General features: G+C 40.5%; 1 protein-coding gene across 7 annotated transcripts in view; it reads right to left on the reverse strand.

Moving 5' to 3' along the window:
• The window catches only part of MTCL1 (microtubule crosslinking factor 1), a 190,955-nt gene that overhangs the window by 71,381 nt on the left and 105,589 nt on the right, over positions 1 to 13,985 (reverse strand). For 4 of the 7 annotated variants that reach the window (XM_056521587.1, XM_056521585.1, XM_056521592.1 and 1 more), the window contains exons 4-6: positions 12,836 to 12,895; positions 7,519 to 8,835; positions 6,012 to 6,164 (exon numbers count right to left, since the gene is read on the reverse strand). In XM_056521587.1, coding sequence (XP_056377562.1) covers positions 6,012 to 6,164; positions 7,519 to 8,835; positions 12,836 to 12,895 — 1,530 coding nt within the window. The remainder of the gene's footprint in view (positions 1 to 6,011; positions 6,165 to 7,518; positions 8,836 to 12,835; positions 12,896 to 13,985) is intronic. The other 3 variants (XM_056521591.1, XM_056521590.1, XM_056521586.1) reach the window with 2 other exon arrangements.

Raw genomic sequence — 13,985 nt, forward strand, 5'->3', positions numbered from 1 at the left:
ATCCACAGACTAGTATGAGGGCTTGTTTTTTGCGCGACCAGTTGTCCATTGTAATGCCATCACTCACTTTACCATAAAATGTATGGCGCAACCAAAAAAATACTATTTGTGTGGGAAAATTAAAAAGAAAACCGCAATTTAGCAAATTTTGGAAGGTTTCGTTTTCACGCCGTACAATTTATGGTAAAAATGACATGTATTCTTTATTCTTTGGGTCAATACGATTAAAATGTTACCCATGATAACATACTTTTGTATTACTGTTGCGCTTAATAACCAAATTAGGTACGTTTAAAATCCCCCTATTTTGAAGACCTATAACTTTTTCATTTTTCCGTATAAGTGGCGGTATGAGGGCTCATTTTTCGCATCGTGATCTGTACTTTTTATTGATACCAAAATTGCTTATATAAACTTTTAATACTTTTTAAAAAAAATTTTGGGGGAATAAAATGTTATAAAAAAGCAGCTATTTTGGACTTTTTTTTTTACGTTCACGTATGGTATCATTAACATTTTATTTTAATAGTTCAGATATTTACGCATGCGGCGATACCAAATATGTATATAAAAAATTTTTTTTACACTTTTTGGGGGTGAAATAGGGAAAATGGGACAATTTATGTTTTTTGGGGGAGGTGTTTTTTTTAATAATGTTGAACTTTTTTTTTTTACTTTTTTTTTACACTTTAATAGTTCCCATAGGGGACTATTTATAGCAATCATTCGATTGCTAATACTGTTCAGTGCTATGCATAGGACATAGCACTGATCAGTATTATCGGTCATCTTCTGCTCTGGTCTGCTCGATCGCAGACCAGAGCAGAAGACCCATGGAAGGCAGCAGAGGCAGGTGTGGGGACCTCCGGTTGCCATGCTGGCTGATCCGATCGCCGCGGCAGCGCTGAAGGCGATCCGATCATCCATTCAAAGTACCGAGATGCTGCAGATGCCGTGATCTGTATTGATCACGGCATCTGAGGGGTTAATAGCGGACATCCACGCAATCGCGGATGTCCGCCATCACGGGCGGGTCCCTGGCTGCTATCAGCAGCCGGGACCTGCCGAGCATGACACGAGCATCTCTCCGATGCTCACGGTTATGCATAGGACGTAAATGTACGTCCTGGTGCGTTAAGTACCTCACCAGGACGTACATTTACTCCCTGCATCGTTAAGGGGTTAACAGGTTAAAAATCTTGTCAGCTGCTGTATGCTTCACAGGAAGTTCTTTTCTTTTTGAATTTCCTTTCTGTCTGAACACAGTGCTCTCTGCTGACACCTCTGTCCATTTTAGGAGCTGTCGATAGTAGGAGAAAATCCCCATAGCAAACCTATCCTGCTCTGGACAGTTCCTAAAATGGATAGAGGTGTCAGCAGAGAGCACTGTGGTCAGACATAAAGGAAATTCAAAAAGAAAATAATTTCCTGTGAAGCATATAGCAGCTGATAAGCAATGGAAGGATTAAGATTTTTAAATAGAAGTAATTTACAAATCTCAAAGAGAAGATGTGATACTTGGCACTGCTCCTATTGGCTAGGCTGGATTGTACGGCGGGCGTGTGACTTGGATAAACCGATAGAGGTATGGTGGTGCTCTGACGTTTCAGCAAGGTATAAATCTTCAATGCAGTAAAGAATAGAATAACATCGGCACTCACCGGTCTTCTCTTAAAAAAGGCTTCTTTATTGATACATACTCACAACATGAAATGCAGTAAGGGAGAGGGACCCTTGCAGGGGGGGTACGTAGTATGCGACAGATTCTGTTTCACTCGTTATACGAGCTTCATCCGGCCATATCTACCTGGATTTCTGTGCTGCTTCTTATACAGGTGGGCGGCCAATCGTGAATGCTCCGGACCGCCCTCCTCTTCTGATGCACCTGGCGAGTTCTCGTTAGAGTCTCACCATTGGCTAACCATCGCCATTTTTGTAAGTGCATCGGTATAAGAAAGCATATACTAAGACATGTGCATGTTAAAAACTGAAAATTTAAAAACATGGTGCATAATCAATTTTATCATTTAATCCGAGAGGACCAGCTGCTGCTGTTTGTATGATCCAATATGTTTCTCTTTGCAAGAGGTATTGATCTAGACTTATCCCCGGTTTGGGTTTAACCTTTTCTATCCCGGAGAATTTTAGATGATCCAATTGTCCCTTGTGGGCTTCCATCATATGGGCGATAAGACGCGGTGCTCCCTTCAAGGTACGGAACGAATAAAGATGTTCCCTAATTCGAGCACATAATTGTCTTATAGTTTTGCCGATATAATAGAACCCACATGGGCAATAGATGACATATACCACAAATTTAGTTCTACAAGTAATAAGATCAGTTACTGTGTGCGTAATTGCACCTAATCTCATAGTTTTTAATTCAGCGTTATACTTACAAAAACTACATGACTTACATGCAAAATTCCCTTTCGGGGTACATTTCTCCAGCCATGTATTTTCAGTATTTTTCTTAGTTTTTACTTGTTTTTTCAAAATGTCACCTATAGTTTTATTTTTTCTGTATGAAATCAATGGTTTTTTACTAGCTACTTCTTTCAATTCTGCATCACTCTCTATTATGTACCAATTCCGTCTAACTGCTTGTTCTATAGTTCTATTCAAAGGTGTATTCTGAAAGGTGAAAGTGAAACGTTTCTGTTCTAATGTGTGTGTCTTATTCTTATTTTTATTTTTTAATAGATTAACCCGTTGCATTTTTGTAGTTCTTTCTCTACCTTCTTTTATTAACTGTATAGGATACTGTCTTTCTATGAGTCTTTTCTGTAAATCATCGGCTTGCATATTAAATGTTTCATCTTGGGTATTATTCCGCCTTAGACGAATAAATTGTCCGTAGGGAATACCCTTCTTCACTGATGTTGGGTGAGAGCTGTGATAGTGAAGAAGGGTATTCCTGGACATATCTTTTCTATGTCCTTCGCTCACAATCTTATTTCCATTAATAATCAATTTAACATCTAAAAATTCGATAGATGATCCTCCAAATTGAGACGTAAAGGCAAGGTTCATTGTATTCACTTCATTTAAGTGTCTAACGAAACTGTCAAATTGTGACTCGGTCCCTGCCCAAGCTATTAATATGTCGTCCACATAGCGGGCATAGAATTTCAGATGCCCGATGTATGGATTCATGGAGGAGTAAATATACTGCCTCTCAAATTCAGCCAAAAAGAGGTTTGCGTATGTACAGGACACCGGGGTACCCATCGGGGTCCCGGTGTCCTGTCTATACCAACTATCTCCAAACATAAATGTACTGTTAGTTAATACAAAGGAAAGTGCATCAATTACGAAACCGACAAATTCTTCTGACTTATTGGATCTTCTTAGTCCTTCCTTGACAGCCTGCACACCCGTATCATGTGGAATACGGGTGTACAGGCTGACAACATCTATTGAACACAGCTTCCACTCCCTCTCCCAATTCAAATCTTCCATCATTTGTAAAAGGTGTAAAGTATCTTTTATGTATGCAGGTATGGCCTTCAGCATAGGGCTCAATAGCCATTCCAAGTAATGAGAAAGGTGTTCAGTGACAGACCCCACCCCCGAGACGATGGGTCGTCCCGGGGGGGGGGGGATCTGCCCTTTATGAACTTTAGGTAAATGATACCAGGTAGCTGGCTTAGGGGTATCTGGAATCAGACGTTCTGCATTCTTTTTAGATAAGGTACCTTTCGCGACTGCTGAATGAAGAAAAGACGTTAATTTAGAGAGGATTCTACTTGTGGGGTCGGATTTTAACATGGTGTAGGTAGCGGTGTCCTGAAGTTGCCTTTCGGCTTCGGTAATATACATAGATTTATACATTACAACCACTGCCCCACCTTTGTCCGCTCGAACCACCTGTAAATCTTCCCTATTTTTCAAAATGTTAAGTGCCTTAATTTCATCTGCCGATAAATTCTGTGGGGCTTCTTTGTACATTATAGACTTAACGTCTTGCATGACTGCGTTTTGAAACAGGTCCAGACTACTCCCCGGAAAAATCGGGGGGTTAAACCTGGATCTCTTTCCTTTGGAAAAATAGACAGCTTTTGACCCACATTCATTATTCGGTTCGCTGAATTCATTAGCTAACATCTCTAAACATTCTATTTCTACTTGGGTACATTCTTTTGGAAAAAAACCTAAATTGTTAGTTTCTACCGGTAAATCTGCTTCACATTGGTCATGCTCTAGTATTTTTTTATTTTGGAAAAACTTGAAAAGGTTGATGTCTCTAAGGGATCGCGCTAAGTCGATCTCAAAAGAGACTGGGTTAAATTTCTCAACCAGTCCATAACTTAGACCTTTAGATAAGAGACAATTATGTGCTGGAATTAGGGAACATCTTTATTCGTTCCGTACCTTGAAGGGAGCACCGCGTCTTATCGCCCATGTGATGGAAGCCCACAAGGGACAATTGGATCATCTAAAATTCTCCGGGATAGAAAAGGTTAAACCCAAACCGGGGATAAGTCTAGATCAATACCTCTTGCAAAGAGAAACATATTGGATCATACAAACAGCAGCAGCTGGTCCTCTCGGATTAAATGATAAAATTGATTATGCACCATGTTTTTAAATTTTCAGTTTTTAACATGCACATGTCTTAGTATATGCTTTCTTATACCGATGCACTTACAAAAATGGCGATGGTTAGCCAATGGTGAGACTCTAACGAGAACTCGCCAGGTGCATCAGAAGAGGAGGGCGGTCCGGAGCATTCACGATTGGCCGCCCACCTGTATAAGAAGCAGCACAGAAATCCAGGTAGATATGGCCGGATGAAGCTCGTATAACGAGTGAAACAGAATCTGTCGCCTACTACGTACCCCCCCTGCACGGGTCCCTCTCCCTTACTGCATTTCATGTTGTGAGTATGTATCAATAAAGAAGCCTTTTTTAAGAGAAGACCGGTGAGTGCCGATGTTATTCTATTCTTTACTGCATTGATAATTTACAAATCTGTTTAACTTTCTGACACCAGTTAATAAAAAAAAAAAAAAGTATTCAGTGGAATACCACTTTAAGGAGAATTACAAATTAAAGTATGCAAATGTGATGCAATTTTAACCACTTAGGGACCCAGGGCGTACAGGTATGCCTTCGCTCCCTGGTACTTAAGGACCCAGGGCGTACCTGTACGCCTGGGGGAATTCCAGTCCCCGCCGGACGCCGGGCAGGGACCAGACCGGGGTGACTGCTGATATCGATCAGCAGGCACCCGCGCAAATGCCCAGGGGGGCAGGAAGGATAAAGATTTTTAAATTGAAGTAGTTTACAAATCTGTTTAACTTTCTGACACCAGTTAATAAAAAATAAAAATAAAAAGTTTTTCAGTGGAATACCACTTTAAGGAGAATTACAAATTAAAGTATGCAAATACATGGTGATCGGGGGTGTAGAACATACCCCCAATCACCTCCTGTATCTATGGGGAGGTGGCGATCTGGCCAATAGCAGCCGGCAGGGGAGGAGTTAATGATCTCTTCTTGCCGCTCTGCCAGCTAACTGAGTTTAGTCAGCGGGCAGAGCTGCAAGAAGGAGCCAGGGACCCCCCCTCTGTGAGATCAGAGCCCCTCAGTGAAGAAGACACCCCCTTAGAGCAGGGAAAGGGGTGAGAAGTGCATGGCAGCTAGATTTCCCCCCTGCTTATTCTAGTATTCAGTCAGGGTCTGAACACTCACACCCCGACCGATCAAAACTTTTAGCATTTTTCTAGGACACTATAATTTTTTTTACAAAGACAGGTACGCTTTACGTTTTATGAAGCTGCAACAATGGTGGCAGCTGCTGTTTGTTGAAATCAATGCTTGGGGAGGCTCAGGGACTTTGCAATTAATAATTACAAGAAGACACTGTAAGCCTCATGGTTTCCCTTTAAGCATGTTGCTGAAATGGGAACCATGGGGCCCAATCATTCTATTCATACAAATATTTATCTGTCTGTGCTTAGTTTATAAACAAGAGAATGTTGGAAGGAGTTATACAACATTGCTGACCTCTAGACTGAAACAGCCCTTGTCTCCTTGCCTGCCGTGTTTATTGTCTCCGTCTGCCTTGCGGTGTGGCTCATGAGTAACATGGAGACGGTGTGCATCTTCTTCATGCTCATGATGGAGCTGCAATTCCATTTGTTCCCTCAGCTTGGGCTGCTAAGTGCATGGGCAGTATATAAACACAAAATAAAAAAAGACCAAGGTGGGAGGGAGTAAAGAAAGGCAAAATAAACAGACATATACATAACAAAATGGGTAAGGAAAATAACTTAAACACTACAAAACAAAGAAAAGCGTGAAAAGGAAAACTAACTTAAAAATGGTGGAATAAGACAGTGATGAAAACATAACCAAAAAGAGGATGAGCAAAATGATGGGTTGAAATATCTGCAAAGCAAAAGAGAAAAAAACGGGGGGAAAAAGAACGCAAACACTGGTTATGAGACGCGCATGCAATGAAAGATGCATGTGTCATACCAACAGCAAGCGTGCAAGCAATGAAAGCCTCAACAAACCACGTTTCTTCCCCAATTTAAAGCCAAATGGTTAAGACTACTTCATGCATTCCAATAGGACTAGTTTACTGGCTTGTCACAATTCAAATACAAAGCTTTATAACTGATAGTAAATGGGTAAATTACTAATGGCTTACAATCCAATAGCTAACAGTTATTACAAAACTTTTCCTAAACTAAGTTGAATCTTTACCTTTGAATGTAATTTCACAGTTTATATACAGATAAAATCTACATAAAGCATTGAGCAACTTTATAATTACAGGGCTTTCCTAACTTTTACTTATCCCGAGTTACAGCCTGTTTTATTGTTCAGAGCTGCATTCAGAATTCTAAATGGTAAAATAACTGCAGTAGCGCAGCATTTTTTTTTTGCTTGCTCAAAGGATTTTTCTCGTTTGGGGAAGTTATCCCTTATCTTGTGGATCAGTGGGGGGTCAAACAGCTGGGACCATAGCCGATCCCCAGAACGGATTAATGAAGTAGCTCCAAATGAATGTAGCAGACTTCACCAGTTGGGCTTTGCTGTCATTTCTGAGTGCAACACTGAGCAACGTTTGGAAAGCCGATGAATAAAGTGGTAAACTGCTCCATTCCTTCAGCGATGTATTTTTACTATGTTCTTGGGATTGGTATGGGTGCTAGTGATCCGCCCCCACTGATCTGCAAGTTATCCCATATACAGTGCATAGGAAAGGCTAACTGTCCAACTAAATTGTAGGTGTGAAGCTAAGCTTTCAATGATATATCAGTTGGCAAGCTTGTTGACTGTTTTTATTATCAAGCAGAAGACTATGAATCTGCTCTTAGAGATTGTAAAAACTGTAATTCAGTATTAGAAGATTAAATCTACAAATAAACTGGGAAACTGTGTTCAAAGGTGGGCGTGCAATTTATTATTTTGATCTTCCAATGCTAGTTAGCTGGGGAAAAAACAGTGTCCATGTGTTAATGGCAGAAAGCAAAAACGATCATGTGAATTGACATCTATTTACCTGAAAGTCAGTTATCAGATCCTTTCCAAGATTTCCAATAGGAGAATCTCGAGATGCTGAAGTCAAGTTGGACAAAAAACTTGATGATTCAGTGAGATGTGGCATTGGGGAGAGGTCTTCTACATGCTCTTTAAGACCTTCACTTGTGTTCTCAATCACATCTACAAAACTATTCAATTCTTTCCTGAACATTTTCATTTTGTTATTGATGCTGTTTAAAACATCTGACCCAGTAGCGTCTTCTTTTTCTTGACAACTCTTCAGCGCCTCCTCTACAGATCCACCTGTCATCTGCAACTTAGCATCATAGATCAGGCTGTCTGTGTCAGAAATAAGGCGGTCCACAGTTTTCCCCAGTCGATCAGCTTCACGCGTTATGCTTATAAAGTATTGTGCATCTTCTCGCTTTTTAGCCAATTCCATACAGTACAAATCACTGACTTCTGAAGGTTTCACACTTTCAAAGCCAGACGTTTTCTCGTAGGCATCTTCGGAGTCACTTTCCCCGCCAATAGGTCCTTCCCTCTTTGGTTGAACAGGACGTCCATCTTCACTGTCACTTTCTTTTTTCCCTGCATCACTTTCTGCATCACTGTCCCGTGGACTTGCTGTTCGCATTCCCAGGTGTGAAACCAGATCATAACGTTGAACATTTGACAATAAAACCCTATTTTCGTACTGAAGTTTCATAACCTTTGTACTTAGATCACTTATCTGGATTCTAGCAGACTTTAGCTCCTCCTGTGTACCATTGCATTTGGAGGAATTGTCATCAATCCAGACAAGATCCTGAACTGGTCCAAACTTAAATCTATTTAGCTCTGTTGTAAGTTGTTTATTGTGATCCTCTATCTCTGAAATGGATCGCCTCAAGAGCTCTGCTTCCTCCTCCACAAATTGGAGATGACGCCGCAGCTCTGTGGCAGATTCCATGGAATCACCATACGGTGAGGTAGGAATGCTTGAAACATACTCCCTGCTTAGAAATTCTTTTTCATACTGACACCTGAGGTCTTCCATTTCTGCTTTAATGCCCCTATTTTCCATTTCCAGCTCAACTATTTTTCGTCCAAGGATATTTGCTTCCTCTTCCACCAACTTTAGACGCAATTTTAGTTCGGCCTCTCTTGTGCTGGGTGGACCTCTAGTTTCCCCTGTTGGAAAAGGACTTTCAACGTCTCCGTAAATAGACTTGAATTTTTCTAGTTCTTGCTCTATTTCATCCTTCTCTTTTCCAAGTTTAGCCATTTTCTTTCTCATCAATGCTGCTTCTTCCTTTGCAAACTGTAGCTGGCACTTTAAGTCAGCGCTGTCCTCCTGTGCATAAGGAAATATACATCTTTATTAAGCCGCTACTATAATGAATGAATGTCATGTCATATTTATATCGATTACAAACCACAGGCAGAAATAAGCAGAAGTTGAATGCTTATATTTAACCCTCTCTATGTTTTATAAGGAAATTCCCATCTCAACTAAGGTCGTTAAACTCGTAGGTCACGTCTAGTTAAATATTTTTGCAAATACATTCATTTAGCAAATTTTCCTCCTTCTCCTGATATTCTTGCTCTTTTCCTCCCCTGATTGACAGCTTGTTGCCTAGGTTACAGATGACCTACACAGTACAAGGTCTTACGGAAAGATGTTCCTAAATTGTTATTTCATGGGGAATACATGTATTTACTATAACACTCAGGTCAGGAGAGGCTATGGAAAATGCTTTTCATAATTACATTTAATAACCACTCCCAAGATATGTATGGACAGCATGTAACTCAATCCTTCGGTGAACCGCAAATCCGTTTTGTAAAGACAAGATAGAATTAAGCTGTTTTGTCAAAATAAATGAAAATGGGTGGATGAGGGGTAGTGTGAAAAGAAGATAAATAAATCATGTTCTCTGTTAAAATATATGATAACATTTTTACTATTCACTTGTATCACTAATTAATGCAAAGTTTGTTGAAATGATGGGGACGATTTAAATTCCATCTGTGGAAATGATCTGCAGCAGATTATGCACGTGTTAATGTACCCTCATATAGTGAAGGGTAAAATTGTACAAATACTGTGAAGAGGTATTCCTATCTGTGGACATTAATGGCATATCCACAGGTTATGTAAAAAATGTCTTATAGATGTGGGTCTTACCTCTGGCTTCCTTGTGGCAGTAAGAAGTGGTGTGGAAGCCAATAGCAATAAAGTTGACTGTTTTCAGTAGTCTGTGTCACTGCCTAAGAAACATATGTCGGCAGAAAAGAACTATTCAGCCTATCTACTCTGCCCAATATTCTGTATACTATGAATAGTCCCTGGCCCTATGTTATACGAAGGATAGCCTTATACCTATCTCTATCTTATATGAAGAATAGCCTTATACCTATCTCTATCTTATATGAAGGATAGCCTTCTACCTCTATCTATCTTATATGAAGGATAGCCTTATACCTCTTTCTATCTTATATGAAGGATAGCCTTATACCCCTATCTATCTTATATAAAGGATAGCCTAATGTCTATCCCATGCATCTCTTTCAGTGTATTGGCAGCTACCACTTCTGCAGCAAGGCTATGTCATGCATCCACTATCGGTAAAGTAATACTTACTGATATTACTGCATAAACCTTTCCCCCTCTAATATAAAACTTTAAATATATTCTTCTCCTTTACTGTGTTTTCCTTATGTATTTAAAAGTTTCTATCATATCCCTCTATCTCATCTTTCTTCCAAGCTATACATGTTAAGGTCTTTTATCCTGCAACCCATGTACTAGTTTGGTAACTCTTCTCTGAACTCTATATACGTCCAGTACAATGCACAATCCTCCAAGTGAGGTCTCACCAGTGCTCTGTACCATGGCATGAGCACGTCCCTCTCTACTGCTAATACCTCTCCCTATACATCCAAGCATTTTGCTATTACATTGTCTGCTTTCCTTGTTGAGTAAGCAGTTTATGTAACTACCGAGCTTCAGTGGTGCTAGACTGTTTCTGCAACCTCTATGGAGGCTACAAAAACTGAATAAACAGCTCAAAGCTGGAGGGGACCAGGGGGTCATTAATCTTGAGGGCAGTGTTACTTATTATGACAAAATAACTTTATGTGGACATTTCTATGAATTGTCCTGGCTTGGCAATGTGGTTTTTGTCTGCCTAACTGTACAAGCCAAGCCAGTGAAAAAATAGTTTGCAAAAATATGAAACATGGCAATGCACAATAGAATGTTTACAGTGTTGGAAATTAGCCACCCAGCATAATTTTTATCATGTAAAAAGGCATGTCAGCCATAATCGTATTTGAGGGGGAGGTGAATAAAAGATATTACACTTAAAAGGGGTACTCCGAAGGAAATTTTTTTTTAAATCAACTGGTGTCAGAAACTTAAACAGATTTGTAAATTACTTCTATTTAAAAATTATAATCCTTCCAGCACTTATGTGCTGCTGTATTCTACAGAAGAAGTTGTATAGTTATTTAATGTCTGACCACAGTGCTCTCTGCTGACAGAAACTGTCCAGGGTAGAAGCAAATCCCCATAGCAAACCTCTCCTGGCCTGGAGAGTTCCTGACACGGACAGAGGTGTCAGACAGAAAAGAACAACTCAACTACCTGAGGAGCATACAGCAGCTGATGAGTACTGGAAGGATTAAGATTTTTAAATAGAAGTAATTTACAAATATTTTTAACTTTTTGGCACCAGTTGATTTGAAAAAAGTTTTTCACCGGAGTATAACTTTGAAGGGGTACTCCGCCCCTAGACATCTTATTCCCTATCCAAAGGATAGGGGATAAGATGTCAGATCGCTGCGGTGCCGCTGCTGGGGATCGCTCTGCACATAATGACGCGCAATACAGGGGCCGGAGCATCGTTATGTCACGGCTCCGCCCCTCGTGACGTCATGGTCCGCCCCTTTCAATACAAGTCTATGGGAGGGGGCGCGGCGGTCGTCACGCCCCCTGCCATAGACTTGCATTAAGGGTAAGGGCCGTGATGTCAAGAGGGGCGGAGCCATGACGTCACGCGGCTCCATCCCCTGTATCGCCCGTCATCACGCACAGAGCGAACTCGCTCTGTGCTGTAATGATAGCGGGGTGCCGCAGCGGGGATCCCAGGGGTCCCCAGCAGCGGGACTGCGGGGATCTGACATCTTATTCCCTATCCTTTGGATAGGGGATAAGATGTCTAGGGGCGGAGTACCCCTTTAAGGCTATGTGCACACACAGCCTATAGGATTTAATCGTAGTGGTCTAATGGAGGTGGTCTAGGGCAGGAATGTGTACCTATAATTTGATTTACTCTAAAAATGTCCACAGGGAATATGTTTGGTCTAAGTCAAAGTGCCCCTGCTATTTATCTCAAATGTTATAGGGGTCTGAACTTTCTTTTTCTGAAACCCAGTTGAAACCCCCTGCTTTCTTTAAGGCTAGTTTCAGATGAGCAAACACATTTTTGTGTCTGTATTACAGCTACAAGCCCTGGTTAGGAATCTATGATTCTTTTTGTTCAGGTCACTATATCCATAATCGGGCCGGGACTTGCAACTGTAATACAGAGGGAGAAATCTGTCCAGATTACACTTGTCTGAAACTGGCCTTAGACATAATATTACATCATAACATTCTGTTATGCTGAGATCTTCCAAGACATCATTATTTTATCATTTAAAGGGGTACTCTGGTGAAAAACTTTTTTTTTAAATCAACTGGTGGCAAAAAGTTAAACAGATTTGTAAATTACTTCTATAAAAAAAATCTTAATCCTTCCTGTACTTATTAGCTGCCGAATACTACAGTGGAAATTATTTTCCGTTTGAAATACAGAGCTGTCTGCTGACATCATGAGCACAGTGCTCTCTGCTGACATCTCTGTCCATTTTAGGAACTGTCTAGAGTAGAAGAAAATCCCCATAGCAAACATATGCTGCTCTGGACAGTTCCTAAAATGGACAGGGATGTCAGCAGAGAGCACTGTGCTCATGATGTCAGCAGACAGCTCTGTATTTCAAAAAGAAAATAATTTCCGCTGTAGCATTCAGCAGCTACAGGAAGGATTAAGATTTTTTAATAGATGTAATTTACAAATCTGTTTAACTTTCTGGCACCAGTTGATTTAAAAAAAAAAAAAAAAAGTTTTTCACCGGAGTACCCCTTTAACTCCTGTGAACTCACAGTTTCTGGGTACTAGGAACACTGGCCCTAGGTTTTCCTGTATTTCATACAACATCATACAGACAACTGCTGCACATTTAAAATTTGTTGAATGTTTATAAACATTACAGATACATATTGTTTGAAAAAGCCAAAATCCAAATACCTGACTGGAAGTCTTTTTATCTTTGTGCATCTCTCGGCTTCCTCTTCGTTTGAGTGTGGTCTGAAAACAAGATAAAGCCTCTGGTTATTCGGGAATACCGAACACACTAGAAAGTAAAAATATCAATTTAATATACCAAATAATACAATTAAAGGTACAAACAAATGCGATTAGTTTAACTAAATATATGGAACTTTAGTAAAGAAAAAATATCATATACCCTGTATATAGAAGAGAAGAAAGAACAGAGCACACACCTGTAAATCTTGCTTGAAGTGGTTTATTCCAGTAAACACTGAACAAATTCCAATGTCCCGACACCTATAGACCAAGCAGAGCTGGAGCGGCAGGAGCTATTCACCTGGACGACCGCGCAGTTTCACGCTGACGGGCGTTTCACGCCCGTCAGCGTGAAACTGCACGGTCATCCAGGTGAATAGCTCCTGCCGCTCCAGCTCTGCTTGGTCTATGGGTATCGGGACATTGGAATTTGTTCAGTGTTTACTGGAATAAACCACTTCAAGCAAGAGTTACAGGTGTGTGCTCCGTTCTTTCTTCTCTTCTATATGTTGAAGTTCACTACACCTGCCACACGTGAGCACCACGCTGCATCTTGCTCTGTATCTCATCCCACCCCCACCGCCATATAGACTTTTTCGCTGGCTACATCCACTTACCTCCCTCGCCTGCAGTGCCCAGTCCCAGCTTCTCTTGTTCAGTTTTATATGCCCTGTGCCTAAAACATCTGCCACACATACATACACGTCAACCCTGCTTTGGAAAAGTTGGGATGGGATTGGTTAAGGTGCACAGGTATAATAACCTTTACCATAAACTGCCATACAGGTAGGTCATGACCAGAAAACCACTCCATAGCATCCCCAGGCCCTAATAGACACAGGGATTTTTTTTTTTGTCTTTTGGGAGAACCATTAATTTGCTCAAGCACTTGAACCTGCACTTTTTATATGTCAATGTATCATTCTAAATGTGAAAGCTTACATTACTATGATAATATAAAATATACTTTATACAGTGAGAATAAAAAACATAGCTTTGAGCTTTTATGCTTTTATTGAGACATACTCTGCACTCACTTGGCTTGCTCTATGACATTGCAATACTATACGGTACTATTACTGCCAATGAC

This window comes from Hyla sarda, chromosome 5, assembly GCF_029499605.1.
Source record: "Hyla sarda isolate aHylSar1 chromosome 5, aHylSar1.hap1, whole genome shotgun sequence".
Classification (NCBI taxonomy): Eukaryota; Metazoa; Chordata; class Amphibia; order Anura; family Hylidae; genus Hyla; species Hyla sarda.